Genomic DNA, 13,695 nt, shown 5'->3' with positions numbered 1-13,695 from the left:
TACAAAATTATTTCCAACGATAACAAAATGAAAAAATGAAAAAATAAAAAATTTCTAATGACGAAAAAGAAAAAATAAATAATTTATAAAAATAATAAGAGAATTGAGGAGTGGGGGTCTTTTGGCACGACCATTGACCCTTTTGACTTTTCGTCCTATTTTATCATTGGATGGGTGGAAAGCGTGGTAGGTTTGGTTTCAGTCACTCAGAAGCGTAGCTGTAGAGGGCTTATACGTACGTACCTACGTATATATATACAGCCATGTCACGGGATCGCATTCGCATGTAGCATAATACATTTTTTTTCCAATCTAAGTTTTTTATTTTATTAATTAAGATGTTAATATTTTTTTAAAAATTTAAAAATACTCATCTAGAAGATTTGAACTTAAATTAATTACCAAAAGGAAAGGTTATTGTCCAAATAGATTGTTTATAAAATTGAGTGTCGGTTTATATATGATCTAAAATTTGTAATTATATTGAAATCTTAAAAATTTTACTTTAACAGCTGCTAAACAACATTAGATATATACTTTTCTATTAAACTAAAACATCAATTTTGATTTAAAAATTATAAAAAACATAAAAATGTACAGTTAATATTAAATGGACATGTGCGTCCTTAACATTGTGCTGGCACACCAACCACGAGTTTTGAAGTTGGTGGAAGCAGTGGGCGTGGTCGTACGGTTTGGAGAGTGGGGTCTTTTTACAAACAGAGAGCGATAAATTGACGCCACATCAACTCAACGTTCTTGGTGAGACAACGATCGCTCCATCGTCTTCGATTAATTTTGATCACAGGTTCTGTTTTGTCTTTTTCAAGTCATTCTATATTTTTACTGTATCACTGTAAAGTTCATTTGTCCAACATAATCTGATGAAATTAATTATTTCCTTTAATAATTTTTCTCTCCACTGTTTATGACTTTGTTTTGTGCATCATTATAACTTGGTTTGAGCAAATTGCATGCTTTTTTTTTACTATACATGCACTAGATTTACATATGTAAAGTTAAACTTCTCCTCTCTTTTTCTTTGGGTCTAGTATAAAAAAAAAAGTTACTTTATTTCATCATTTATTGTCATTTTATGAACCACTGAGATATTTTTCAGGGCACTGGCCCACGTGAAGCTGCTAAATTGAACGTAGGGAACTTTTTGATAAAATTTTAACGAAACATCCACGAGTATTAGGTTCAATAGGTTGCCTCTAGAATATAATCTAGCTAAATCAAGGTTGTGAGTACTAGTTTTACTAACAATGAAGTAGAAATTGCTCTATGAAATTGTGGCAAAGTTTCCTTATCAATTTGGAAATCTTTTGTCACAAATTTGTAGTGAACATTTCTTTAGCAAATATGTGCTAAAACAATCATTCCTGTAGTATAAAAATTGAATCTTCATCTTTAAAAGGATGACATTTATACACACTCTCATTTCCCATATTGTGATATGCATGTCTTGTGAATGTTTCATATTGATATTTTCTTCTTTAAATATTCATGCAATTAAAGGAGTTTTGTAGTTTTTCAAAATTTTAGAAAATCAAATGCTTATATTTCATATATCAGTTTCTATTATGTTATTACTAATAAAACAACATTTTCTCTTATACATTTTTTTTTTTTCATTTTTTACGGTTTGTTGTGAGTGTTTGTGGGATACAAGAATACTTGCTATGTTTCCCACAGCCTATTAATAGGTTATCTGCGACAAAGAAAAGGGGGTTCAATTATGTTAATGTCTTTGCGTCCAAGGCAATTGCAAGGAACATGAGTCTACTACAAATTCGCAATAATCATAGGACCTGAAACAAATACAGAGTAGGTTATTACCTTACAAGGTAATGGTATGTCGTATAATTAATTTTAGCAAAAGCTTACAAGGTAATGATATGTCGTATAATTAATTTTTAGCAAAAGCTTATGGTCGTATCTCTAGTTTAAAAAAAGAATGTTAGCAATATCATACAAACTTAGGTTTTTTAAGCAAAATGCTTCAATTGCTGCATAATTAATTAATCCCAATGACGATAGTGATAGCTTTATTTCTATAGCGGTATGATGGTAATGCTAGTTTCAAAATGCTACGCATTTTACTTTTTGTTGGTAGGAGATAAAATAAGAGTTGATGCTTAAAGCTGTCGTAAAGTTAGTCATATTCACAATATTTTTCTACTTCGTAATATATATAGTTCTTTTATAGGGGAGGGTGTTTTGAAGGAAAATTGGACTAGTTTTCACTTAATTTAAGGCAAAATAAGGCCAAATTTTTAATAATTTTTTTGTTTGTAAAGTTTGAATCTGAGCCATTACTTAAGAAAAAGGTTTAATTATATTTTTTCTTCATGCTGTTTGAAATATTTGTATTTAAAAAAATTTGAATTTTTTTTAATTTTAAAATCAAGTAATTGTGATTCTTATGCCTTTTGTTTGTGGACAAAACCATTAATTTTTTTACAAACTAAACCAATTAAAATATGTTACACTTTTATTGCCTAAACTCGACAACCAAAACCATTCGTTTTTCCTAAAATAAAACATTCAAATTTTTTATCTTCAAAATTTATTCTCGTGTTGTGGTATAAAATCTATCTTTAAACTTTTTTAAAATTATTTTATATTCCAATTGATCATTGAATCCTTGATTTTTTTATATAAACCATTAAACTTTTTAATTTTCATACACACACACACACACAAACAGAATTGTGTATTAAATTTGCATTACAAATCAACTAATTGCATTGGAGCGTGTATTAACTTATAACCAAACACAAGCTTCATAATTTGTACAGATATTTTGGAGTGCATAATGTTACACACTAATAATTTCATTAAGTAATCTGTTTATCATTAATATATAAAAGTGGTTAATTATACACGGATTCATTTAATTAATTAAGCGCTTTGTTATTGCGACATCACTTACCTTTTCAAAATAGCTAAGTTTATATTTCAAAATAAAGAACGTAGTAAAGAAAAACCAGTTCCTTGGAGTCAAAATGCATTTTGTTATCTAAAATGTGTGGGCCGCATATGAGTCATGCAATGAGAAGGGTAGATTCAGGTCATAATTTTGAAGAAGACTTTTGAATCAGTCATTTTTTTTTCTGGGTGTGGTTAATGAATCAGATATATGATAATGCTTTGGGATTAATACGTTGAAATATTTGATTAGAAGAAAGTTCTTACCTACCATTTATGCCACAAAACCTACCTACCCACCACCTGCGACTTTATTTTATTTTTATTTAATTATACTTTTTGACTCGATAATTTCAATTGGGATTTTATTACCTCATGTTTTTAGAGTCAACTATTTTTTTTTTCAAATAAACTTACTTTTACCGTCAATTTTCTTTTATCTAAAATCATAAAATTTTAATTGGTAATTATTTTAGAACGTACAATTTTACTTAAAATAAAAAAATTATCACTTTAAACCCAAATCTTGGGTCTCATACATCTTTTAAAAGTTTGCGAATTTTCTAAACTGTTAAAATTTATTTTAAATTTAAAGTCCATTGAAAACTCCTAAATATTCAAATAAAAAAGAGTAATCTGTGAGTTATAAGCAAAAACAAAAACAAAAAACCAAAATTAAGTTTACTTAATTTTAAAAACAAAACTAACATAAAATTATGCCCAGTTTAAAAGAAAAAAAAAATTAATAATAGGTTATTTCAGGGTGCTGCATGACTTTATCAGTTTTCTCTCATATAATCTTTCAACATTTTAAAACATAGTTTCGTCTACTCACTCTCAATTGCATAATAATTATTGTTATTTTTTCATGTATATTTGTGCAAATTCTTACTAATATGTATCTTAATAACAAAATTCTCTCGTAGATGACGAAAATAAACCTTTTTTTTTTCAAAGAAAATAGACTAGCACAAATATGCAGCGACGTAACATTCTTTTCAATATGTTTCTCAACACACCTTTTGTAATTAGTAAATTTTATAAAATATCGTAGACATCTTTATAAATGGATCAATTCTTAAGGTAAGTATTTTAATATTTTACAAATTTACCAATTATGAAGTGTGCCTTACTAGTGGATCTCTTAATAACATTGGGCTTTTCGGACTTCATATTTTTTAAGATAAATTTTTCGGCCTGGCATGACAATAATACTCATGAATTCGAAGTAGATCGAATGGTCATTTTGATTTTGACATAACTTAAACTAAGATTCATTAGAGCATGCTTTCACCTCGTATCTATGATGCGAAGCCAGCATCGACTGCTACTAGGATTCCAATTAAAATTCCTTAACAAATTCAATGTTAGCCAAACGTTCCACACCTCCATTTTGTCACCTCATATTTTTCAATTACATGATTCTCCAATCCTTAAACAACGGAAAATTGGTCGTGAATTGGCCAAATTATTACAATTGCCATGTACAAACATTTCTATTCCTTATTACTATAAGAAAATCCATGCCCACGTTGTGGTATTGGGGTTTCATCAACATGATGTCTTCCTTGTTAACACTCTCGTGTACGCATACTCAAAGCTAAACCTTATAAGTGATGCAGAAAAGCTGTTCGAAACAATGCCTCTGAAGAACCTAGTTACTTGGTCTTCCATGGTTTCTATGTACACCCAACATGGTTATAGTTTAGAAGCATTGGTGTTGTTCTGCCGGTTCAGGAGAAGTTGCAGCGAGGAACCGAATGAGTACATTTTAGCCAGTGTCATTAGAGCTTGTACACAATTGGGCAGTCTCAGTGAAGCTCTCCAGGTGCATGGTTTTGTTATTAAGGGTGGATTTGTTCAAGATGTTTATGTGGGTACCTCTTTGATTGATTTTTATGCCAAGCAAGGTTATGTTGATGAAGCAAGGTTGATTTTTGATGGCCAAGAAGTTAAAACCACTGTCACGTGGACTACAGTTATATCAGGGTACTCAAAACAGGGAAGAAGTGACGTATCCTTGAAGATATTTAAACAAATGAGAGAGGAAGATGCATGTCCAGACAGATATGTAATTTCTAGCGTTTTGAGTGCTTGTTCGATGCTTGAGTTTCTTGAAGGGGGGAAGCAAATTCATGGCTATGTGTTAAGGAGGGCCTTTGACACGGATGTTTCGGTGGTGAATGGAATTATAGATTTTTATTTGAAATGTCACAACGTGAAGACAGCGCGGAAATTATTCGATCAGCTGATAGATAGAGATGTTGTTTCGTGGACCACAATGATTGCTGGTTGCATGCAGAATTCATTCCACGGGGATGCCATAGATCTGTTTGTTGAAATGGTTAAAATGGGTTGGAAGCCCGATGCATTTGGTTGCACTAGTATTCTCAATTCATGTGGTTCACTCCAGGCCCTAGAAACGGGAAGACAAGTGCATGCTTATGCTATTAAGGTCAACATAGATCATGATGACTTTGTGCAAAATGGTTTGATTGATATGTATGCCAAATGTGATTCCTTGACTGAAGCAAGAAAAGTCTTTGACCTGGTGGCTGTAACAAATGTAGTATCCTACAATGCAATGATAGAAGGATACTCAAGACAAGACAAACTGTACGAAGCATTGGATCTTTTTCGTGAAATGAGGCTAAGTTTATCACCACCAACTCTATTAACGTTTGTAAGCCTTCTTGGGCTATCCGCATCATTATTTCACCTGGAACTAAGCAGCCAAATCCACGGCCTGATTATTAAATATGGTGTTTCTTTAGATAATTTCGCTGGAAGTGCACTGATAGATGTTTATTCAAAATGCTCATGTGTTGGGGATGCAAGAGTTGCTTTTGAGGAGATAAATGACAAAGACATTGTACTATGGAATGCAATGTTTTCTGGATACAGCCAACAATTGGAAAATGAGCAGTCTCTCAAACTATACAAAGATTTACAGATGTCAAGACTAAAACCCAACGAATTTACTTTTGCTGCAGTAATCACAGCAGCAAGTAACATGGCAAGTCTCCGACACGGTCAGCAATTTCATAACCAGGTGATAAAGATGGGTCTTGATGATGACCCCTTTGTCACAAATTCCCTAGTGGATATGTATGCCAAGTGTGGAAACATCAAAGAGGCTCACAAGGCATTCAGTTCCACAAACCAAAGAGACATTGCCTGTTTGAATTCCATGATTTCAACATATGCCCAGCATGGAGCGGCAGTAAAAGCTCTTGAATTGTTCGAGCACATGATTTTGGAGGGAATGAAGCCAAATTATATCACCTTTGTAGGTGTTCTATCAGCATGTAGCCATGCTGGGCTTCAAGACCTTGGATTTCATTACTTTGAATCAATGTCAAAGTTTGGAATTGTACCAGGGATTGATCATTATGCTTGCATGGTTTCTCTCCTGGGCCGGGCTGGTAGAATATATGAAGCTAAGGAATTTATTGAGAAGATGCCAATAAAACCAGCAGCAGTAGTGTGGAGGAGCCTGCTCAGTGCATGCAGAGTTTTAGGTCATGTTGAACTGGGAACATATGCTGCTGAGATGGCAATTTCGTGTGATCCATCAGATAGTGGATCATACATATTACTTTCAAATATTTTTGCATCAAAAGGTATGTGGGCAAAAGTAAGAAGGGTGAGGGAGAAAATGGACATAAGTGGGGCAGTGAAAGAACCAGGTTGGAGTTGGATTGAAGTGAATAATGAAGTTCACAGATTTATTGCCAGAGACACAGCCCATAGTGACTCTGCACTTATATCTTTAGTTTTAGACAATTTGATTCCACCGGTTAAAGGGTTTGGTTATGTGCCTAGCTCTACCGCAATTTTGCTTGAGGATTGAGATGAATCAAACTGTGATAATATTACAATTAGCCAAGCCTTCAAGTTGCTCATCAACTGTTGAAATCAATTGCTTAAATTCATTGTTCAAAGCCTTCACCAAATGTTGATGAATGTAGTCCATCAGGGCGCTCTGAGTCACATAAGAATGTTGTTACACTACGAGAGCAAAACATAAAATCGATAACAATAAAACTTGTTATTGTTTACATAAAAATGTTGTATACAGTACGAAAAAATAATTATCAAATTTATGATGTAAGAGCATTTGTTAAAGAATAAATAAACAATAAGTTTTATTAAAAATTACGAAGATGAATGTCTTTTTATGTTTTTCAATAATTTCTTTTAATTCTTTAACCAATACCTTCAGACATTGGTTAGTATTTTCCTTAAAAATATACTATAGTCACTTTACAGCATACAAACCTCTTTAGAAGAAGGCATACATAAATTGATCAAACGAACTCGAATTACAACAAACAACTCCACATACATCAACACTAAACAAAACAAATAAATTAAATACTTTTGCTATCGGCGGTCAGATTATGCTAAATAAGTGCCATGTTGCATTACTTCTTTCTTTTTCAGTCCAAATGAAAAGACACTGCATAAGAGCATGACCTTAATTGCAATCTCAAATTGCATGAAAAAAATATAAACAATCAAAACACGCTTGGGTTCAAAGTATGTACTAGCATTCTGAATAACAGCTACCTTCGCCATTCAAAAAGTTGTGAATTTGTTCGAGCGCCTACAAGACACAATTGGATACGTTAGATAAGCATATCAATGATAGAAAATTTAGATTCAACTTTAAGTGCCCATGAATTTTAAGTTTGCCTAGGCCAACAAAATGAAATGTTGTTAGAAGGGCAAGGGCCAGAAATTGCTTTATACCTCAATTGCAATCGCAATTGGAGACAATTCGGACACATCACTTTGGCTCAGTTTTATTGCTATATCTGCACAAAGCAACAGACTGGCATCAGAAATATGAAGGAATAATGGGGGTTGAGCCTCACAAAAGATTGTAAAATGAAATTTACATGCTTTGTATTCGGGCAATCTTGAAATACTAATTGAGTCAGAACACGAGAAAAATATTAAGCTCCAAACAGAATGCCAGATATGTAAATACAAGGCAATTTTGTTCTTTCCCAGAGAGTCTGGACAATTCCACATATTTTATTTCTCAACAAAAAAGAAAGATCAATAGACATACTTTCTAATGAGACCCTGGCATGGGCATTGGCATATGCTTCACTTCTCTCTTCAAAAATAGCAGAAAAACGCATCAAAGCCTGCATGTGAAATTCAAAGGGTAAAATAATTTGGCAGAAAAAACATTTTGGTACAAATTCCTATAATGATAAATTGCTCCAACTACGGTGACTAGTTCTTAAATTATTATATTATGTTTACCAAAGAAAAATACTCCCACAATGGAACATAAATAATTTACCCGTGTGTATGCATCCCCTGCTTCATAACGTAGAAGGGGGCGAGAATTAGTTCCTACAGCTGCAATTCTCGGTGCCAAGGCTTCCACTGGTACGTCCAACCAAACAATAACCCCCTTGTGCATATATTTCCTGAGAATCCATCCACACACCAGTCCATGTAAGACTTAAGAGTTGGTAAAAAAATAGTGAAGCCTAAACTTTTCTCCAGTAGAGAGTTAATTCTCATACCAATTGATGGGCCTCGTAACAGCATCAACACCAGTAGAAATAACAAGTCGACGCATCTGGGAATAGTTATACAATGCCCTAGTCTGAAACAGTAAGTAAAGAAACTGAACGGTGAATGTGATGACAACACAAAATATTTCAAAAACAATTCACAACACTTAAATGCATTAATAGTTGAACAGAAGAACAGTAATTCAGAGATAATGTAGTGGCTTGTTGTCACATTCGTCAGATACTAAGCGAACCGACTTTTATTAACATCATATTCCAGAACCTTATGACAAATTATTCTACCAAAGTACCAAAATTTTAACTTGGCCTTATTTCAAACTAACTATACCCTCAACTAATCTGGCATGTTGCTTAGGACTAAACTAATTGTAGACCTTAAAGAATAATGTGTCTGCCAGCATGGCTTGGATTAGGTTATAGCTCCATGACCAGGTGGGAACTCACAGCATAGTCTGTGGCCCCAAACTACAAAAAGTCCCATGCAACAGTTAAGCCCTGTTGGGCCAATGAAGACACGGAGCAATGGTTAGTTAACACATAAAGAGCTCTTATGACAATGCCCCAATGAACTACAACCAGAAACTGTCCGTTAACATCCTTTATGGGAGGAGGATTTATTTTTACGAGTAGGCACAGTGACTCTGTTAAAATGTTTAAATAGAGTTAGGATTGCAGAAGAGACCCTATGCCTAAAAGTCAGACTGACAACAAATCAACCCCTTCAGTCAACAAATAGAAGTTTCATGCCTTATAATCAACCATTATAGGCCTCTGCTCTCTCCTTGGTTGTTTACTTTCCTGACAGACCAAACTCAATCAAATCCTAGCAGAAATCCAAACTACTTGGAGCACTGCACTTCATCTATTCTAACAAATGATGCTAAAATGTAGGACATACATCTCACTGACTTGATTTAAATAAGTAACTGATGTAAATTGTCACAAACTATTAAATTTTATTGTATTTTTTGGTTTGATTTTGTACTCTGCCATCCTGCCTATGACAGTACTAGGATAGTGTCATTCATTGGTATTTCAGAATACATTGACTTTGATCTCCCATCTCCTTGCCAAAGTTTATGATATAAATATAGGTGAACATAAGCATATTGGATGTGATTAAAGAGACAGGAAAATCTAAAAGTTAAAAACAACTTAAATTCCCTACACACTGAACCATATTTTCAACTGACCTCCTCATCACGAAATAAATCCTCACCATTGCGCTTGAATATATAAGCTACAGATCTCCAACCAACCACCTCCTCCACCAATGTATCACTAAAACACCCACGGGTGCAACAAAATAGAGAAAATATTCAGCAAGACCACTAATGTGATCATGAAACAGAGTAATTGTAAAGTGACAGAATATGTACACGATTGTATAAGGATCTTGAATAGAAATATTGTACACCAGAGTAGATCACCTTCCCCACAGTAATTGATACCCACCTGTTTTCATTTATTGAATACAATCACACATATTTATATCTGTTACATGTCCTCAGTTATCTCTAATATCAATTTGATTACGAATCACCAGTTGAAGCTCATATCAGATACTAAATATAATGAAATAATTGCACAAATAAAAAGAATAGAGTACTAGAGTGCTTTATGGCCAGATATCATTCTTTCTGTGTTCTACTTCTACTGGTCCATTGGGTATTCCAACACATGATTTACTTGTTATTAAGCTAAATTTCTCCTTGTGAAGAAAAAGTGAGCAATTAACCTACTAACTTATCAAAAAATGCATAATCAAGCACTTGAGACATTATCTTCCCAACAGTCGGCTTCCCAGAGCCCATCATTCCTGCACGTCAAATTCAAAGCATTTTGAATGCTAAAGTAATCATATTTCCAAAGCATACTGCATAAGCACAAGAAGTCAACCAAGAAACTGACCAACAAGAAATATACAGCGTCCATTTAAATATGACTTGATCTCTTGCGATTTATTCTGCAATTTTATTGATTCAAGTAAGATAATGGCATATAGATACTTAAGCAAGCAACAAATTGAGCTAACATTATTTTATCTTGATTCTTCTGCATTCTGCTTACTCTATTATACATGGATATATGTATATAGCATTAGTAGACTGAAATGGCTTAAATTAATTAAAAATGACATAGAGCATCATAGTTTTACCTTCAGAATCAATTCTTCATCAAGAGGAGCGTGATGAGTTCCAGATTCCAATATTGAAGCTACAAAAAATAACATTAGAAATAATACGTGAACATTCCAAATGGGTAGCACTTGTTTTATCCAGTAAGAAACTAGATCCAATGCAGGCATATTACACACTACATCTCAACCACCATGCTTTTCCTTAAAAGATGTCGTAAGTTAATTTTTTCAACTAATCAATAGATAGGAAGGCTAATTCAATCTGCAAATAATAAAAGCTGGCTCAAAATTGGGCAATGTAGTTATACCAGGTTCACCTCGACAGAAACTACTGTCTCAAGGGACCAGCTGCCGTGATTATTAGTACTATCATTTCATATTAATCACATCATGCTTTTCAATATAAACATTACTGGGGAAAAAAAACCTTAGAAAAAGCTATGTTTGTGTGCATAATTCAGATTGGGGAAAAATAATGAAGTCATCAAAATAACAAAAGGGAAGGTACCTTTGGGGGCAGATTTGCAATTTTCCACACAACAAGGACAGACCCTTGATCCCAATTCATTGATAATTTACAAGAATGGTTCATTATGTGTATTTATATTAAAAAAAAAAAACACTCCAACAATAAAAGAGAATAAAAATCCAAAGCTAGAAAAGCAAAAACGCAATCCAACGATACACAAATAAAAAATATACAAAAAAAAAAACAAGTTATGGGTATTGTGAAAGGGTAATTGATTTTTATGACAACCTGGAATGTTGTCGTAAGAACAAGCAACCTCCAACTTGGTCGTCCTGCGCCGAATCGTGGAAGACAACTTGGCCGAAACAAAAACCCGAACCCTCTGCGGTTCCCGAGACATCCCCAAACTACAAGTCAGTCTTCTCCCAATCTTCTGCGGCTGAACCACCGCTGAAAGCTGTAACCTCCGGGCAGCTTTAGCATCCATTCTGAAACGACGAAGCGTTTTCATCAGTCATCGATCAACAAAAGCGACAAAACCTGAATCCAAAACGCATCACTAACCTGTAATCTATTGCTACTTGGATTTGAAAAATAAAAAAGAAGAAGTGGTTGCAGTGCAGAGAAAGAGAGAATGGGAGGAGAACAGAGATTGATATATAGAATGGTGTGAGAGAGAGCTGAAAAATAAAAAAGGTAGGAATGAATGATTATGATTGTGGAGTGAAATGATTTTCAGTTTTCACGTTCTTTTTCTTTCTGCATAATTTCCTCACGTTGTGTTTCTGATTCAGCATTCAACTTTCACCACTACGCACTTCTCCACCGATTTTTGCTTCTCTTAATAAATAAATAAATAAGAATTGAAAAAAATGGGTTGGTACGAGGGTATAACCAATGGCCATGAATAGAGTTATTTTATTCTACCAAACCTTCAATTTGATACTTTGCGAGATTTTGATTCTTGCATTTTAATTTACTAAAAAATTTAAAATGACACCTTAGTTCTTAATTTTTATTTTTATTTGTGTCAGTTATTTTAGTAGATACTATACAATCATATATTCACAGGTATTGACATGTTATATTAACTATTAAAAGTTTAGTTAGATGAAATAATATTAAAAAATTCTAAGAATTATTTGTATTTAGATTTGGATTCTTTATTGGTAACAATATAGTTAGGATTTTTCTCTTAATTTTAGGATTTTTTATTCTAATTGTTTAATTTTATGAGTAAATCCTCCTTTCACATTTAGTTTCTTCAATATTTTTAAAATTTGAAATAAAGGAAGTTTAAATAGAAATGCTGAAATTAGTAATTAGGATGAGGAAAAGTTTATTTAGACTTTTACACTAAGTGGCTAGTACGCCTATTCACTTTCTAACATTTTTATCAATTTAATGATAGTAAATGCAAACGGATATAAGTTTAACAAATAAAGAATTAGATCAAAAGATGTGAGATTTTTTCATATTTTGTCCTTACTTATATTATAGCTTTCAATCTAACTTTCTCTAACCTTGATTTTAGACCATTATTTTACACTATGAGAAGTTTTTTTTTTTAAGTTATTTACAATATCTCGTGATGGTCAAAATTGTCTAGTTGAACTAGTATAATCTTTGAAAAATCTACACCTAAAACTAGCTAATATTTATAATCTTGCATTTTAACTAAGTAACTTTTTCTTTTAAGATATTTTTCTATTTCATAAAAACATTTTCAATCTATCTCATCTCTTGAATTTTGAAGTTTCTCAAATTAGACTCCTCGTTCTATTCTATTTAATATACTTCATTAAATAGATATCTCTCTCTCAAGTAAAGTTTCTATCTTTTAATCTTTAAATATTTCAACGCTAAACATAAACATAATTTCAGTGAAATTATACAATAAATTTTAGGGTTCTTCTCTAAGTTAAAAGAAAAAAATTATACAATAATGTTTGAACAATGTTTGAATAATTAAGAAGTTTTTTTTCAATTTTTTTCACCGATGCTATTTTTATCATCTAAAAATAACATTGTTTCAACTAACTATACTTTTAACATAATACTTAACATGATATGTTAATTTTTTTATTATTATTTATTAACATAGTTTAGTTTAAAAACTAAAATAAATGATAAAGATAAAAATTTAAGAGTAAAGTAATATTTAATTACCAATTTAAATACCGGACTCAAAATTTCTCGAGAACCGGAACAAGGATTTAGTCTAATTTATTCATTCAGTGATTTGGCACTTCGCAGTACTTCGCATTAACACTGATCTCCTTTTTGTTTTTGTTTTTCTTTGGCTTGCCGTAGGGTTGATTATTTTGCCCTTTATAAACAGTTATATTTGACTGCTAATCTATTTGACCCATTTTTGTTTTTAAAATTACATACTTTTATTATAATGCTTTGGGATTGATAAGTTGAAATATTCGACGAGAAGAAAGTTCTTACCTACCATTTATGCCACAAAACCTACCTACCCTTACCTGCAACTTTATTTTATTTTTATTTAAGGTTTAATTATATTTTTAATATACATATAAATATATATGTTTTTTTATGATAAATTTTTATTTTAAAAAATTAAT

At 32.4% G+C, this 13,695-nt stretch overlaps 2 protein-coding genes across 2 annotated transcripts; one reads left to right on the top strand and one right to left on the bottom strand.

The window, feature by feature from the left end:
* The first annotated feature begins 4,148 nt into the window (after nucleotides 1-4,148).
* On the top strand, nucleotides 4,149-7,053 carry LOC113873767 (pentatricopeptide repeat-containing protein At4g39530). Its single transcript, XM_027512071.1, has one exon. The coding sequence runs from the start codon at nucleotides 4,238-4,240 to the stop codon at nucleotides 6,785-6,787; it is 2,550 nt and encodes an 849-aa protein (XP_027367872.1). The 5' UTR covers nucleotides 4,149-4,237; the 3' UTR covers nucleotides 6,788-7,053.
* Nucleotides 7,054-7,096: 43 nt separating this feature from the next.
* Nucleotides 7,097-11,928, bottom strand: LOC113873768 (shikimate kinase, chloroplastic-like). The gene is made up of 12 exons (XM_027512072.1): nucleotides 11,881-11,928; nucleotides 11,669-11,784; nucleotides 11,393-11,592; nucleotides 10,654-10,712; nucleotides 10,407-10,461; nucleotides 10,242-10,314; nucleotides 9,689-9,776; nucleotides 8,484-8,566; nucleotides 8,255-8,384; nucleotides 8,015-8,093; nucleotides 7,690-7,754; nucleotides 7,097-7,543 (listed from the first exon to the last, which is right to left on the bottom strand). The coding sequence occupies exons 1-12, from the start codon at nucleotides 11,899-11,901 to the stop codon at nucleotides 7,484-7,486; spliced, it is 1,029 nt and encodes a 342-aa protein (XP_027367873.1). The 5' UTR covers nucleotides 11,902-11,928; the 3' UTR covers nucleotides 7,097-7,483.
* Between the last annotated feature and the right edge of the window lie 1,767 nt (nucleotides 11,929-13,695).

The sequence above is a fragment of the Abrus precatorius genome, unplaced genomic scaffold (assembly GCF_003935025.1).
Source record: "Abrus precatorius isolate BTA unplaced genomic scaffold, Abrus_2018 Scaffold7, whole genome shotgun sequence".
Classification (NCBI taxonomy): domain Eukaryota; kingdom Viridiplantae; phylum Streptophyta; class Magnoliopsida; order Fabales; family Fabaceae; genus Abrus; species Abrus precatorius.
This window is presented reverse-complemented; position numbering and strand designations above follow the sequence as displayed.